The 16,991-nt window shown below is 41.9% G+C and overlaps 1 protein-coding gene and 1 long non-coding RNA gene across 15 annotated transcripts in view; both read right to left on the reverse strand.

Annotated features, from left to right (window-relative positions):
• Positions 1-2,155: 2,155 nt before the first annotated feature.
• LOC123144680 (uncharacterized) lies at positions 2,156-9,081 on the reverse strand. Of its 13 annotated transcripts, none has more exons than XR_006471846.1 (11): positions 8,190-9,079; positions 7,683-7,786; positions 7,304-7,373; positions 7,062-7,196; positions 6,808-6,928; positions 6,428-6,502; positions 6,248-6,349; positions 5,175-6,127; positions 3,459-4,890; positions 3,241-3,343; positions 2,156-2,528 (listed from the first exon to the last, which is right to left on the reverse strand). It is a non-coding gene; the product is annotated as an uncharacterized lncRNA (long non-coding RNA). The 13 variants fall into 13 exon arrangements; XR_006471843.1 differs by having other exon boundaries at positions 7,067-7,196; positions 8,190-9,078; XR_006471845.1 differs by having other exon boundaries at positions 5,175-5,302; positions 5,467-6,127; positions 6,428-7,196; positions 8,190-9,081.
• A 506-nt stretch (positions 9,082-9,587) lies between these two features.
• LOC123144681 (copper methylamine oxidase) overlaps positions 9,588-16,991 on the reverse strand; it is an 8,295-nt gene continuing 891 nt past the window's right edge. For both annotated transcript variants that reach the window (XM_044563888.1, XM_044563887.1), the window contains exons 2-12: positions 14,090-14,199; positions 13,703-14,008; positions 13,083-13,195; positions 12,640-12,970; positions 12,328-12,543; positions 11,614-11,850; positions 11,286-11,471; positions 10,851-10,991; positions 10,360-10,628; positions 10,173-10,254; positions 9,588-9,986 (exon numbers count right to left, since the gene is read on the reverse strand). In XM_044563888.1, coding sequence (XP_044419823.1) covers positions 9,870-9,986; positions 10,173-10,254; positions 10,360-10,628; positions 10,851-10,991; positions 11,286-11,471; positions 11,614-11,850; positions 12,328-12,543; positions 12,640-12,970; positions 13,083-13,195; positions 13,703-14,008; positions 14,090-14,199 — 2,108 coding nt within the window. In that variant the 3' untranslated portion in view covers positions 9,588-9,869. The remainder of the gene's footprint in view (positions 9,987-10,172; positions 10,255-10,359; positions 10,629-10,850; positions 10,992-11,285; positions 11,472-11,613; positions 11,851-12,327; positions 12,544-12,639; positions 12,971-13,082; positions 13,196-13,702; positions 14,009-14,089; positions 14,200-16,991) is intronic.

The raw sequence follows: 16,991 nt of genomic DNA on the forward strand, positions 1-16,991 counted from the left end.
GCGCCCGTGCGCGCGCCTGCTCGCCTCGCCGCGCTCGCCCTCGCCCTCGCCTCCCCGCCTCGCCTCGCCGCTGCCTCTCCTTCGTCCTCCCTCGCCTACTATAGAAAAGGAGAGTGTGACAGGTGGGGTCGAGGGCGGACACACACGGACGACGAGGACGCGAAGACGTCCGCTTTATGTCTGCTTTGGCCCCAAACCAAGAGCAATCTTGATCTGGAAATGGGGCAAAAGCGGACACAGACCGGACGAAACGTCCGTATACTCTCATGCATTGGGTTGTTGGGTTTGTCCGTTTTACCTCAAAAGGACACAAACGGACGATTTGGGGTTGATTTGGGTCACGCGGTGGAGTTGGCCTGACATTATTATAGTCTGATTTGAAGTGCACTGATTTAGCTCCCAGAGCTGTTAAGTGGCGTGTCCAGCCGCGATGTTCCTTATCAAGTTTGTTGAGAAAAGCATTAGTATTATCTTTTGGCAAATCCACACAAGATATCACAGCATTTTTATCAAGCACAAATGGAATTCTTTTTGCAAATCCACACAAGAAATTTGGCGCTCCAAGACAAGACCATGGTGTTGATGTGTCACTGTAGCATAAGATGCATTCCTCTTCCTACCTTTATACTTCAACCGTTTCTTTTTAGTCTGTATATAAGATTTGGTCAGAGCCAAACATTGTAAAGTTTGACTAAATTTATAGAAAAAAGTATCAACATCTACAATAATAAAGTTATATGTTATGAAAACTAATTTCATCATGCATCTAATAATATTGATTTCATAGTGTGAATGTCCATATCTTTTCCTACAAAGCTAGTTAAATTTTACAAAGTTTGACTTTGACCAAATCTTATATGCAAACTAAAAAGAAACAGAAGGAGTACTCGTGGGGAGACTAGGATACCACGCATTAATATGTCCACGCTCGCTCTCACAGCGTTCAAAAACTGTCCTTTTATTTGCTTTCTTTTACTTTGTTCAACTCCTACCCGACCAATTTTCAACAAGTTTGTGTGTCAGAGGCGAACCAACCCGTGGTTGGATGGTTAGAGGGACAGTGATATCCCTAGCTCATCAGGGTTCAAGTCCTGGTGCTCGCATTAGATTTATTTTATGATTTCCGGCGATGCGCTTTCACTGGGAGGAGACGTTCCCGTCGACGACGAGGTGCCTACGGTGACTTCGTAAATCTCAAGATGATATGCCGGCTCAGTCTCTCGAAGGTCCTCATAGGGGTGAGTATATGCGCGTATGTATGAGCGCCTGCGTCTGTACTATGTTAAAAAAAAGCATGTGTGCCAGAGCTAGAAAATCAAAAATGGGACGAGAGGGGTTACAAATTGACAGGAAGCATGTAATTTTTTCTTTTCTTTTCTTGTTAGAACTGCAAAGCAACTTACTGCTGACCGTCAACAACTGCTAGTAAGCAGGAGTACCACTTACTGAAATTGTACGAGGGCCAGATCAATTTTTTTTTAGAAAAGGCCAGATCTTTTTATTAGTGAATTCAAGTCAATGTATTCAGTTTATTTTTGCAGAAAAAAAACCTTTTTTTTCAAATGTATCGGCAGATCTAATACTGAATCTCCGACAATAGGCTGTCGTGACAGGACTATTCAACTGTCCAACACTAGATGAACCTGGACACAGAGAAAGAGGTTCCTAAGGGACTTGATTGTGCTGGTGCATGCATTAGACGAGTATTTCTCTCAAGACAAAGGACTTGTTTTTGAAGTGTTTGTTAGAGAGAAAAAAAGTACTCCCACCGTTTCAAAATATTTGTTTTTTTAGAGATTTCAACTAGTGACTATATACGGAGCAAAATGAGTGAATCACACTCTAAAATATGTCTGTGTATATCCGTATGTAGTAGTCCATTTGAAATCTTTTAAAAGACAAATACTCCCCCGCCCCAAAATTCTTGTCTTAGATTTGCTTAGATACGGATGTATCTAATACTAAAACGTGACTTGATACATTCATATTTAGACAAATCTAAGACAAGAATTTTGAGACGGAAGGAGTATTTAGGAACAGAGGAAGTACTTGTAGGTTCTCTACATCACTTAGCATACTAGATGACCTGGTTGCGCCAACGGCGCAAGAAGCGAATTAGAAAGAATGTTAGTAGTGAGTAAGTAGGAGATGTAACTGGAAATATAATGCAATGTGGATTGTATTACGTCATGTATTAACCACAAATCATGAAATCAATACCAAAGAACCAAATAATGTCACCACCTCTGTACTAACAACCAACATTGTAGCATAAGGAGTATCACAGGAGTGTTTACTTGCACATCAGGAGTATCACAATTACAACTAAAGAGGCATAGTCCTCACTGCTGTCCCTGAGCCCTTCACAAGGAGAGTTCCAAGCCTCGCAACTTCTTCCTCCAGCTCTTCACATGACCCTCAGTTACGAACCTCGTCCCTCGGCTATGATTATTTCAAGATGAAATCAACATGTTATTTCTCTCACATGGAACATGTTCAGAATTTAGTCAGTCTCACTAATCCTTCAGCTACAAAGGCAGAAAGAAAAATGGCATGATCAATAACTAAAAAAAACTGGAACAATAACGCTTGTAGCATTAAAAAACCGAGAAAGTGAATTGAGAACAACAGAACAATTATTTGTAACAACGGCAAGCTTGGCTGATGTAAAATGATCACTCAGAAACTATATCTTTAGAACCAAATTAAAAAGGAACAAAAAAATCTAATACTCCCTCCGTTCAAAAATAACTGTCTCAACTTTGTACAAAAACATCATGTATCTTTAGGACCAATTTTTAGACCATGGTACCACATAAATCAAGAATTAGACATATCAGATTGCAACGTATTCATGGTCAGTTACCAATCATGTCACACCAAGGATTTGCACATATAACCTGAAATAACTGCAGCTAGCTTGAAGTCTAAAATCTACCGGGTGACAGACAAAAGCAATACCACCAAACCTTATTCTTATTGGACGAGCACAAGATTTATGAGAAGATAACACATAAAAAATCCTATTTGGTTTCTGGATGCATGCACTTTCTGGATTGTGCACATCAAAGCATGGAAGGACATTCCTAGGAGAGCCATTGTAGCACAACGAAGTAAACCAAAAATCAAAAAAGAGAAGTGAGTTTGTATCATGTAATTTAGCAATGTATCAGCCCATATCACCATTTATTTTTCAGAGAACAAAGAAAATGACAGAAGTTTCCCTATTCTTTCCTGTACCTTTCTACCAGAATGCTCTCTATTTACGAGCGCCACACAGACTATTTCCACTTGGCGGCTAGCCACTTGGCGGCAGGTTGGACACAGCAATCCTCGCCGCGAGCTGCAGAAGAACCACACACGCACATACGTCAGGCCAGGAGACACGAACACGGGCGCCGTGAGGGGGGAACGGAACGGACCGGAAGGGGAGAGACAGATCGAAAGAGGGAACGTACGGAGGCATAGTCAGGCTCGGAGACGTGGAGGGCTTTCTCCTTCCTAGCAGTTCTTGAGGGTTTCTCCTTCCTAGAGATTTGCATAAATGGACAACATAGCCATGCCCTTCGTTTGGTGGGCATGTTTTTTTTTCAAAAATTGTGTTGCTGGTGCTCTCAAATAATTAAATGGATTAGTTTGAAATTCCAGATTAATCTAATGAAACTCCCAAATATATCTATAAATATTCCAATTTACCGAAGCTTAGCTTTGAGCCATAGGTTTTACATAACATTTCAGTAAACGTTCTTTTACACAACTTCCATAGTATACATGACTTAAAAATAGCTTGAACCGACAATAAGTTTTCAGCCCAAGATAAAGAAACACACAAAAAAGTACTATGAGATCAATGGAAACAACATATTGATGTATAGGTTAATAAATAAAGAATCGTCTACTCAAAAGGAAAAACATGGCATCATTATATGGATGTGAAAAGCGTAGATAGGATATGTATGTTAGTTAACGAATCTCGAAGGTGACCTAGTAAATACCAAGAGGCCTATGCAGAAACAACTAAAAAAAATTTCTTTTAGTAAATTATGTATGGATGTAGATCGACACTTTGGGTGAGTGTGTTCCGGTAATCAGCTGCAACACACCGAATCAAAAATCATGAACTGAGAAGTAGGTGATCTAAAATGCATTTGTTTAAACTAAGCCAGCAAGAATAACACATTAGATTTTAATCTGGATCCTTCATGTAAAGAAATAACATAAAAAGAATCAAGAATTTCTCAATTTATTCAACAAAGAGCAGTGAAAGTGAAACATAGCAGGCACACCAAATAAATCTGGGCACATATAGAAACATTCCTAACATTCTCACACATAAAAAAGCAGCTAACCACCCGTTGCGCCGATGGTGCAAAGGGCGACAGCAAACCAAGCATTCAAATCATGCACGTAAAATTTGTTTAAGGACTGATAATAAGATCCTTAATGTATAAAGAAATAGATACTTAGGTAGCATGTTAATACATAGTGATATATGTTACAGTGCATGCTAGCATGATAGCCCAAAACAAAGTTGTCAGCAGTTCATGATAGGAAAGCAAAGCTATACAGGTAGCCTGAACCATGATTGGACTTGGTCCAGTGGGGTTTGTATAAGCAGCATGCCCAGCATTTACAAAAACATTAGCCTACAAAATAAAAAAGCTATAAGAATACTTAAACCTTGTGAATCACTTGTGTGATAGTGACATAGTAGAAAAATGCATACAGGAGATGGCCCCATTCTAAGCGTCATCATTGTCCGTCCAAGCTCAAAAGCATAGCCCCCAGATGTTGTATCGCTATTCCCAACTCTGTCGACTCATTCTGGATCTGGCTTCGCACAGATGTATCACCAGTGGCAGCATCTCTCTGAATACATTGTGCGAGATGCTGAAATAGAAATCAGGTGAATGGAGGTAAGTCTACACAAAAGTACGCATTTAGCTCTTCCGTTGTCTAATAAATTATTTGTGAGTAAAAAATAATTTAGAAGACACAAAGCTACATCATAGCACTGCATAATCAGTTGCCGAAAAACAAAGCATGAAATTCTAACAGCAGAAAAGCATCAACAGTCCTATGAGCATTGTGTTCAGAGAGTAAGATGTGTTATCAGGAAAAAAAACACATAAAACTGAAAGAGGCATGATTGTATATAGATAGATCGATACAACCTTGTACAGGCGGTCTTCGGGCAAGCATCGCCTGCAGGTTCACTTCAATTACAGCGCCTCACATGAAACCAACGATGAAAAGTCTACCATCAACTGCTAAGCTATCCAGAGTGCCTTGGAGGTAAGATCTGCCTACGTTGTCCAGAATGACATCAAGGTCTTGTAGAGATATTCCACATATTACAGTTATAATGTATATGAAATTGACGGGTATAACTTGGTAAAGCCAAATAATTTTATTTTACTTTTGCATCAGGGCATCAAGCGTCACAAGAGGATGGCAGGATAATACCATTTCCATTAGTTTCTTCTTCGATACGTGCTACAAAGGTTTTGTAGTTTCTGCATATATCCACACCTTAAACGTCGCAAGCGGTTAGTTTCTCTTTGGCTTTCTAGAGCGGCATAACAGAGTTGCTTCCGGAAAACAACTTTGTACCATATATACTGTATCTATCTGAACCAATAAACCTGCAGTGACAAAAATCTTGATTCCAAGGCGCTTTGCAATCTGTATAGCAAATGTGCCAATTCCGCTTGATCCACTGTGGATCTGCATACGACTGGAGATAGGTCGACATGGAAAAAAACATAGGCATGAAAATTCCGTTCCAGTTCAATTCTCACAACATCAAATTGTGCACCTCTTTTTGCATACAAGTGATTACTAAATCATTTCATACTCCATTCGAGTAGCACCATTCAATACTTTGTTGTTTTTCAGTTAGTCAGAGCATGTCAATTTGGTGATGACTAAGGAAGATTCACGTTCTGCAATCCTAACAAACAAATTAGCTAGATAGATTTTCCTAAAGGGAAGGGATTCACCTGGGGAGATGGCTGGTCATGAAGACGTGCAGGCCACCTCGGGCAAGCCGGCGGCATCGGTCAGCGACGCCCTCTCTAACACCGGGAGCAACAGCCTCGGCGGCACCACCACCTTCTCCATGTACCTGCGTAAGCAACGAGAGCAGCTGCATGACCTCAAGCCAATACAAAATATTCAAGAAATCAATCAATCAATCAGTACACAATATTCTCTTAGTTGTCCCAATCAATCAGGAATTGTGTACCTTTTGAACAGTTATCGGAAAATCCTCTTCTAGCCACTTTGTATCTTTGATGACTTCTTTTACTGGCCTCCCATTAATTTTGGCATTCAAGAAATTAGGAACCTACTCAAGTGGAAATCATCAAATCAGTACTCCAAAGCACTACCAACAGAGTAGCCATGTTTGTAATCATATCTTCACCTGAGTTGTTGAATGGTTTCCCCAAATAGTCATATTTGTCACTCTGTTATAAAACACATCAGCTTTTAATGCTAGCTGCAAAAACATTGTGAATGACAGATTAGTCTTGTCATTTGTTGAAATAAAATAACTGAAACATATCAGAAATAATTAAGATTCATTGAGAGTATAACACAGCAAGCAAATGGCAGTGCCTGGTCCTTTCAACTATCTACTATTTTTTTTACTGACGACACAAGTCATAAGTTTCTTTTGCAGCTAGATGAACATACACAAGTTATCTGTTGGCCTACATATGACAAAAAATTTAACATATGGCAGAAAAATTAACATTAGGACCAAGGCAGAATAAAAGGACTAGAACTTGTAGTTTTGGGAACCTGGCTGGCAAAGACTAATGCAAACTTTATCCATGACTGCAGGATAAAGTTGGCAGTGGATAAATTCAAGAGATAACAGAGTCTCTGCATGGCAGCTCAGAAGCAGGTATACACCATTAACCTGTCCGTGGAAATTGATAAGCGTATGATTATTCGAAACAAGTGTATGATCATTGGTCACATAGCTGACACAAATTTGATTTTGCAAAAATGGAGGGATATTAGGAGATAAAGTTTCAGTTTTTTTGTCACACCTAACCTTCTAATTCAGCCAGAGCAAAGAGCAGAGCATGAGAGACTTGAAGAGTCGGAGAGGAGCGGCGCTCTTGTCCTGTAGGTGGTGCTGACCTCCATTTCCAGATCCAGCAATCTCCTCTCTCGTCTCCTCACTGAAGAAACCAACATGCCATGTAAATGCTTCAGTTTTGAGAATCAGTGCACATGAACTGCACATGTTCGCTTGCATACTGAAACTGAACAAAAGGGAGGGTGCTACCTGCAGCAGGGAAGGGAGCAGGGACCTTGTGCGGTGCATTGTGCGGGACATAAGAGTATTGAATATTGTGCTGAAATATGGAACATTGGATAATCTGATGTTAACATTGCACAGCAAAGAGGAACCATCACAGTTTTAGTGGTACACCACTGAATTTCTACTTCTGAATATTGACAGTACAATATACTCAGAAGTTTAATTTCTGCTACTGAATATTAACAGTACACCAGTATTCAGTTTATATAAACAACAATATATTCTCTGAAGTTTTAGTTGCTTTCTTCAGTCAATCTTACCCGATGCAGTCAAAATTTTCAGTTTTGACAAGTCTTGTGATAATTCTAGCAAATTAATTGTCAAGATTGATGGCACTGCTTACCATCTCTCTCGGGAGCACATTGTCTTCTGCTTCCTTTGCAGTTTTTTCAGATATACCCACCGGCATTGACGAACATGACACATTCATCTTCATGAGAGCAGGCACTGAAAGGGTAATAAGAACAGGGAGCAGTATAAGATGAAGGTTTCTTCGCAGGGAGCAGTACACAAAAATGAACCTGATCGGAGGGAACAAAAATGAAGGCTTTTTAGCAGGGAACAAAAACTTCAGTCATAGCGTGTGAAATAGCCTAAGAAAGGTTAACTCTAAACCTAAATCAGGGCCATTTTCAAGCAGGGGAGCAGCCAAGGCTAACTCTGAACCAACTCAAGGATTTGGGGGCTGCACCATTCCTAGTGCTTATCAATCCGAGCCAACTCAAGGATTCCTATCCAGATTCTTATCAATCCGACCTTATGAATCCACTTGTCAACTCATGGACCGCAACAGCCTAATCCACGGCAAGACCAGCGAAGGACGGTAACTTGACATGGTGGAGAGCACGACCTGCGCGGCAGTCGGCTCGCCTCAGCCCGGAGACGGCGACGCGCGGCCCGGAGACAAGCATCATGGACTCCGCCTCCACCTTCTGCGGCGCCGGGTTGGTCGGGGTCGGGGTTGCAGGCTGGCGGCGCCGCCTCCCAGCCCGCGTTCCAGGCGAAGTCCATGGGGTGGCCGACGGATCCGGCGACCCATCGTCTCCTTGGACCGAAAGCACAACCTTTTCGGTGGCAAGCCGGAGCAGAGCGCGGTGACGACAAGCCAGAGCAGAGCGCGGCGAGGACGAGCCGGAGCAGAGCGCGGCAGAGGCGAGAGGAGCAGAGCGCGGCGTCGGCGAGAGCCATCCTCCTGTGTCTTGTGACGAGAGCTCTCCGTGCCGTCCACCTGCTAGCCTGAGGCGCGGCGGACGAGAAAGGCAGAGGTACGGCGGCACAAGAGCAGGACGGAGCCGGCCGCCTCTGCGTCCCGCGCTCCTCCTGCTGAGGACGACAGTGATAGCGCCGTGGACCACCGCGGGGAGAAGACTGGAGCTGCGGCCTCATCCCGCAGGACGTACCCGCGAGCGCCGGTCGGCGTCACCTATCCCGCTTCACCGCGCACCGCGGATCTGCTTCTCCGGTGCCGATGCCTCACCACCGCGCACCCCCTTCTCCCATCTCCTCTGCAACGGCTCGCTCCCTCCTCGATCTCCCATCCTCTTCTTTGCTACACCATCATCGATCCACACCTCCCCTGCCTCTGAACTCCGACGCGGGATTGGGATGGGGGCTCCTCCGTCGGCTGGGAAGGGCTCGAGATGAGGAGGGAAGGGAAGAGGCGGCGGCTGTGTGGGGGGAGGGTGGGGAGTGGAGAGCGGGGGAGGAGGATGGACGCGGGGCTCGAGGAGCACGAGGGATTGGCTGATAGGGTTTCACCCCACGTTCTCGTCGTCCCCACTGCAGTAAAATTCCCTCACGTACGCAAAATCGAAGCAAAACCACCTAATTCTCTCGACCCCACAGCCAACGAGCCCCACCCGTCACTGACCTATGAAGCTGCTGCTGATGTACAGAAGGACCAACGGTTGACCAAACGCCAGCAGACAAAATCGATGAACAGTAAAAGATTGAACGGACGACGAAGCTCAGCGCGCGCAAGGCCTCCAGAATGGCGGGTTGCCTAGGAGGGTTTATATGTTCAATGACGTGCAAACGGGCATAAATCTAAACGCGTAAAGGTCCACGAGCTTGTGCTAGGTGCAGTGTGCCTAAAATCGTAGGTGGTACATGGGGCATCCATTCGCATAATAAGGGACCAACGGTAGCTCGTGGCCGTGTGGGGGATACAGCAAGCAATGAGAATAAAGCAAACGGAACCAAATACAGGTATGCAGACATTTAGCCAGACGGCTTGTCGACTGGGCAGTTGAGGACGTGGCCAGCCAAAGGCTGGCCAATCTGGCAAGTGACCAAGTGGTTGGACATTTTGATGAGACATAAACAACGCTGACGCTGAACAAGTACCCCAATTCATGTCCATTCCCGGACACAAAATTCGAATCCAACTTGGCAACTTAAGTGGCAGAAGAACGAAGCAATCGCAGACATTGAATTCAGCTCACGACAAGAGGCAGCTGCAGCGTATCAGAAGGGCGTACACAGCATGTCAATGCAAAGGAGTAACCACATGATTCTCCGGTTCCGGGGCTCACAGCTTTGAAATGAGCTCGGTTTGGATGTCCTTTGGCGTCTCAGCTTCCTTGGCGTCCACATCGGATGCAGGAGGAACATCGACAGCAGGCGAACAGTTGAAGAATCCATGAGGCTGCACAATGTTTCGTTTGTGAGATCCCTGCTATATATTACTCCCTCCGTTCCACGACAATTATTTTGGGACAGGGAGAGTAACTTATTAAGTAGTCTAGACTCTGAGTTGATCTAGTAGAGAGAACTATCTATCTCAAAACGCTTAAGAGAATAATGCAGAAATATCTAAAGGCTGATGCACTACCATGAGCATGAAGCCGCTGCGTTCCACTGGCATGACAGGCCAGTCTTCGAGCCTTGGGATATGGGTGATCCCGAAAACATACCTGTAGTTGCAGCATGTAAATGTTTTAAGAGACACTGCAGATAGGTGTTTCAAACCAAAATGAACCTGAAAATCAATACCAGCTGGCAGGTGGCGACAAACATACCAGAGAACTATGTTGGTTTCTTCCAAGGATCTATCCTTCTTGACCCATGTAGCTAGACCCTCATGGATGCGCGGGTTCTGATTAGGAAATTCTCCTCCAGGGAATATCTCATCACTTTTGTATGATGTAACCCAAAGATTATGCTTTAAAAATCCAGCTCTTCTCAGGAACTTTGCCTCTGGCAGGCAGAATGGCAGACAATTTGAACCAGGTATGAGCTTGTAACCTGTTGGCTGCCCAGTACGATTTACAGTCCTTGTGTTCCTTACCTGATCAACATGCAAAGTACAGCTTATCAAAACAAAATATGCAGGCAATAGCGTGACAAAAAAGTTCAATATCCAAATTCTTGATGTGTGGTTCAGAGACGGAAAACAGCAGACTGAGATATGGCACTCCACATGCTCTCTTACATACACACATGCTTGTGAATGTTCAATAACAACACAATGAAGTTACGACTTTGGAAAAGGAAAGACATGCACCCTTACAATCCAATGTCGTGCAGAGGAAGGGTCACAATCACGCATGGCCTGTAACTCAGATTGCAGAAGCTCTTCTTCAGCGTAGAAGCCATTGTTATGCACATTATTTGGGCCTGAACTTTCAACTTTAACATTTACCTCAACCACCTGCAATGGAAAAGGTAGCAATAGTATCAAAATCATAAGCCAGATTTCAAAGAAATGCATATTCTTCATGCAGAGTACACATCGATAAAGTTAATCTTAGATCCTCATTTTTAAATAATGGCCGGTTAGACAACGAATTCATGTACTACAAACTAACAAGTCAAAAGGCATGGCCGAATATTATGCTGAAGCAGCTAATGGAAGTGGATAGGTAAGATTGCAAGATCATGAAAGCAAGGTTCCTTCTATCACCACATAAAATGCCTAACACAATATGGCGGGCAACAAACCTACCTGATTATAAGCTTCGTTTGGTTTGCAGTCCACTGCCATGTCCATACGGGCAACAAAGAAATGTTGATGAACTGGTGCATACAAACTAGGAGCAATAGTTGTGCCATATTTCCTTTGTTCCCCAGGCATTAGAGCTCCCAAGCTTAGAATTCCGGTAAGCTTTACTTCAGATTCTATTTTACCATCCTACAAAGAAGAAGCAAATATCTATCACATGAGGAAGAGAAACTATAATAGAACTTGCAAAAAGAAAAAATCAGTTTCTGAACTGGAGTTAAGTAGAATATAAATACACTATTACAAGAAAAAAGGTAATGCTGATGCTCACTTGATAAAAGTGCCAATAGAATCCATATTCGTAGTTAGCAATTGTGCATATAAATGAGACAGTAAGCCTGCGTGATCGTCTAACTTCAGCCAATCCTGTTCTCCAATCTTGATGTTTCCAGAGGATTCCATGGTCCTCCTCATGTAAACAAACACAATTTTCAATTGTCTCCACACCACCAGTAAAATTCGTAAAATGCGCATCAAAGTATTTTATGTATCCCAAGCAATCACATCCCTACAGAAAGCAATTTGTAACATAGTCAGATAATTAAAGTATAAAAGGTACAAATACAAAAATAACAGGAGGTTGAACAGCCCGTTGGATGCAACAGTGCAAGAACTTCTTGACAAGGGCACAAAACCAAATGAAAATTCAGCTACATTTTGATTAGTACACGGTGTAATCAACCAAACAAACAACATTCTATACATAACTCAGTTTATGTTCAGAGAAATAAAAATGATGTATTATCAGAAATCTGCAGAGGAAAAGCTACTATTGTAATAAATTACTCTTGTCGTTTCAGTCTGCACATGTAAAGAAACTTTGAGTAGTAATTTTAAATTTTAGTACTCTACTTACTATTGTACACTGAAGCTAAACTTCAGAAATTTCCAAGTTGATTTGACATGTAACCAAGATGATTTGATTGTACTATATATCTCCCAGAATCAAAATGAAGACAGTATTCACAGAAAGCAGCTAACAGACCTTCTTAAGAGAGTGTGCATTTTTTCCAAGCCCATCTTCTCCAGCATCAAATGCATTCTTCCTGTAATGTGGTTCGTTCGGATCTCCATAAGGAACAACCATTTCAACAAAACTCAGCCTGTGAGCGATTGGACGACGTCCACGGTTTCCATCAACATATGCAACAGAATGAATAACTAAACCTTCCTTGGGTGTAAAGCCAACACGGAAATTCCACTGGTCAACAGAAAATATACAAGTGACATTTCTAGACTAGGTCTTGTTTGATATTAGCTCAACAGTTGAAATATTAGATACTACAAACCACTTTACCTTCTGCCACTCCACAAAAGAGCCAGTAATACGGAAACTTGGGCCTTCAGGTTGACTGATAATAAGAGGCTTCACATCGCTTCTATCGACACCACCTCGTGTCTCCCCAGTAGTATAGTTTCTCAAATGATCTGGTGGAGGAAGAGGGACAAACTTCCTATCTTCGAACTCTATTACAACATTATTCTGCATATCAACAATAACATGGATCCCTTCAACAGGACGAGCATATCCATTCTCCATAGGGTTATCACTTTCAGTTCTACAAAAGATTAGAGGCTTGCCAAGTCTTCGGTTGGGAGCATCAGCATCACTATAATAGCCTGCACACCTATAATTTTTAGCAGAAAAGTTCAGGTTCAAAGTTTGATTTTACCACAAAAGGCATAGAAAGGTAGTGTTAAAGAAAACAATTAACTAGAAACAATTTAGACATAGCTTACCATGCATCTACCATGACAAGCTCCATGTCATCAATGCCTCTTTTCTTCATGGCTTCAATAAAAGGGGGGAAATCTTTTACTGTAGCTTCACATTCAGCATATTCCATCGCGTCCTGCAAACCAAAAAGCCGTATGGAACTTGACCAATATAAGTAGATGGTGCAAATGTTTTATGATGCACCACCACCTTAACAAGCCTATGAATTAATTTTTAGAGTCAGCCATTCAGGCTGTTATGTTAATGTTAGTGCAAGAAACTGCTAATACCACAATTCACCAACAAGAATTTTGATGAGATAACCACATGGTCGTTACACAATAAACTTGCTGACCTAAATTGACGTTCTAAAATGCTCAAGCAATAAAAGAGTAGCTCCTTCAGTTCGAAAAGGGTGGATTCGACCTCCTAAAGTTCAACTCCCCTATTCCATTTTCCATACCAGAGTTGGTACGTCCGTCCACAGCAGAATGGAGTCACCCGTGCAAGGGTCATAGTTATTTTAGAGCAAATAAGAGTTTGGTAGGCTTTTCAGGGTGAGCATATGGTGGGTTATTGAGCAAGGATTACGAAAGAGAATGGTGGGATGATGTCCAACAATATATGGAAACAAAAAATATACCATTGCAGGCTGAACATCTGGAACAACTTCTGATGATATAACCTTGCCTCTGTGGTGTCCGCCCCTAGTAGCAGCATGCACTTCAGACAGTTCAACAACCCAAATGCTAGTCTCATTTGTTTGCTTATTGTAGACAACAAGTCTGGCCCTCCTAGGTGGGAGCCTGCTTGGGATCACAGGACCACCTTTGGTTCTGGGAAGAAGAGATGGTTGGAATGGTGGAAAGAAGTATGCATCAGCTAATGCCACAACATTCTTTTCTGGCTCCAGGAGCACAACTTCAACAAAACGCATGCTGTCTCGTACCTATAATTTTTGGAAGTGACCTGTTAATTATATATTTGAAACATATGTTCACAATTTGAGAAAAGGAATAGGTCGACAAACTTCAGGAGTTCTTCCAGCAGCTCTAACAGTTGCTACAGCCACAGCAATTTCAGCAGCAGATAATGGGTCTAAAGGGTGGCTTCTCTGGGCCCTCGTCATGATTGGGATTCCTGCTTTTAAGATAGACATTACTATACTTTTTAACAAGACAGAACATTACACTCTTACAAGTCTGCAGTGAAGTAGGTGATGATTTTTACAACCTGGCTAAACACCAAGGTTTAACTTCAATAGAGATCTATTAAACTTTCCAAATATGCAAATTGTGGTAGGTGCAAGAAATGGCATAGGAATTGCTAGTTGCACTTTGTTGAAGTCAATTAGGAAATGAAGCAAACTGTGTACAAATAAAGGCTAATGACACAAGCATCCCTGAAGTATGCACATGTGCGCCAGACAATAAACACAATGAACTAGCTCCCTGGAGTATGAAATAAGCGTGTAGAACTCGTTAATTGTCTGTATCAAGCTTTCCATTTGGTAAATTGGCAAATTGATACCACTGAACTAGTTTACATGCGTATTGTGGTTATCTGTAGACCTCTAACTGCAACAAATGATAAGCTAAATGAGCGCATCATACATGTCATCGTATCAATGCAAATCTTAAATACTATAGTATCCAACAGTAATCCACATCTTCCTTCCTTAATCCCCTTTCAACTCTCATTCATCCAATTTCAAGTTGCTCAGTGCAAAGTTAAAGAAGTAGGGTAACAAGGGGCAATGTAAGAGAAGAATACTATTGCCAGTCACAAGCTAAAAGCCATTTTCTATTCACTACATTGGCACAATAGTTTAATTATGGCATAGCCTAATTCAATCATCGGATCCAAGTAATGGCTGCACATTACCAATTCCCTCCAATAAATTTAGAACTTGGTCTTTTCAGGGATAATCCAAACATAGTCAAAACCAGTGAAATGACAGATATAGCTTTGAATTTATAATCACAAGTATAACAAAGTCAAGCTTCTCAGTTGGAATGGCACTCCTGATTTCTATTCCAATTATCTGTTGACACGATTCATGCTAAACACGGATAAGATGAAAAACCATATAATTAATTTTGTGATCATTACATGATTTCCTTTTCAAGAAAATTAGGTATTTTAACCACACATCCGAAACCTGCAACTTGAAGCAGGTGGGCAGTTATGTTTCTCGAGCACACATCTCAATGCATGTCAGCAGGTAGGTAATTATGAAAAGACTAATCCACATGGGCTGGTCGTAATGGTAGTATCATAAGCGGTATCATGCATGCCAACTAGACTTTTTGGATGACGTGGCGCACAATTAAATGAGGAAAGAGAGGATGTAGTTCTTAAGCTTCATGCACTAGCCAACGCAACCAAAAGTCCGAACTGATGGAAAAGGCTAGTGCAGTCCACATATAATGTAACACCCCCTCTCAACAACCCAAATGCTAGTCTCATTTGTTTGCTTATTGTAGACAACAAGTCTGGCCCTCCTAGGTGGGAGCCTGCTTGGGATCACAGGACCACCTTTGGTTCTGGGAAGAAGAGATGGTTGGAATGGTGGAAAGAAGTATGCATCAGCTAATGCCACAACATTCTTTTCTGGCTCCAGGAGCACAACTTCAACAAAACGCATGCTGTCTCGTACCTATAATTTTTGGAAGTGACCTGTTAATTATATATTTGAAACATATGTTCACAATTTGAGAAAAGGAATAGGTCGACAAACTTCAGGAGTTCTTCCAGCAGCTCTAACAGTTGCTACAGCCACAGCAATTTCAGGCCTATACGTGGACACAAAGGGGGGCAACAACAATTTTTAGATAAATTGCGCAAACCAGGACTTGAACTCAAGACCTTAGCTCCGATACCATGTTAAGCTTCATGCACTAGCCAACGCAACCAAAAGTCCGAACTGATGGAAAGGGCTAGTGCAGTCCACATATACTGTAACAGTAGTATCATATCATGATACCGTATCATATTAAATGTTGTACTACTTTGTGTCATGCATGGTAATTAATAAGACAACCTATGATACTAACTTATGATATTAGGCATTACGAAAGTAGTATCATACACTAGTATCATATTCGTGATACTAGTATATGATACTCTCCATTACAACTAGCCTCATGTAATTAAGCAACCACGACTATTAATGCGCCAGTGGTTTGGTCTAACAACATCCCTACTGGCCCCACACTCACTACACTGATATAATATGTGCACAGCATGTGTTTGAGTCATCTGTGTATCATTTGGTGCTATCTTCCATGCAACATTCTAGTATTGCCATAATGGACATATCTCCAATAGACAAAAAGGTTCTCGTGCCTTGATAAAAATACATCACTATCTCAATCCAGATAGTCCTCTTCCTAGCCATATCGCAAAAATTAGTAATTACTGCAAGGATTATCCAAGTAGATAGTTGCTGGGTAAACATTTAGCAAAATATCCCTATTCCAAACGCTCACTACTCTATCACAGGATAAATCTGGAAAGAAAAATAAATATGTTCCCAGCCTAGCACCATCACCAACCTTCAGTGTGCTCCGGGTGTGCAGCGACATTCTATATGGGCTATTGTACTAACGTTATTTTACAGCATGTTGCAGCAAACAAACACCATTGTCCTCGGTTATCACACAATTATCTGAACTAGTAATTTACATGTCAAGTGCATCCATGGATCCACAACCACCAGGCATTGTTTGCAATGCTTCAACAACACAACCACAGAGGCACAGACCCAACAATAAATTCAAACTGAACCTTTAAGATCCGTGTTTTAAGTTCTACGATTCATGCCCCAAAATTATTACAGCAACCGTATGCAACATATCTTCACGCACGAATCGGATTTTATGAGAGTGATCGCGATCAACAGAAGATTAGTGCACATACACCTTCTATAA

The sequence above is a fragment of the Triticum aestivum genome, chromosome 6D (assembly GCF_018294505.1).
Source record: "Triticum aestivum cultivar Chinese Spring chromosome 6D, IWGSC CS RefSeq v2.1, whole genome shotgun sequence".
NCBI lineage: Eukaryota > Viridiplantae > Streptophyta > Magnoliopsida > Poales > Poaceae > Triticum > Triticum aestivum.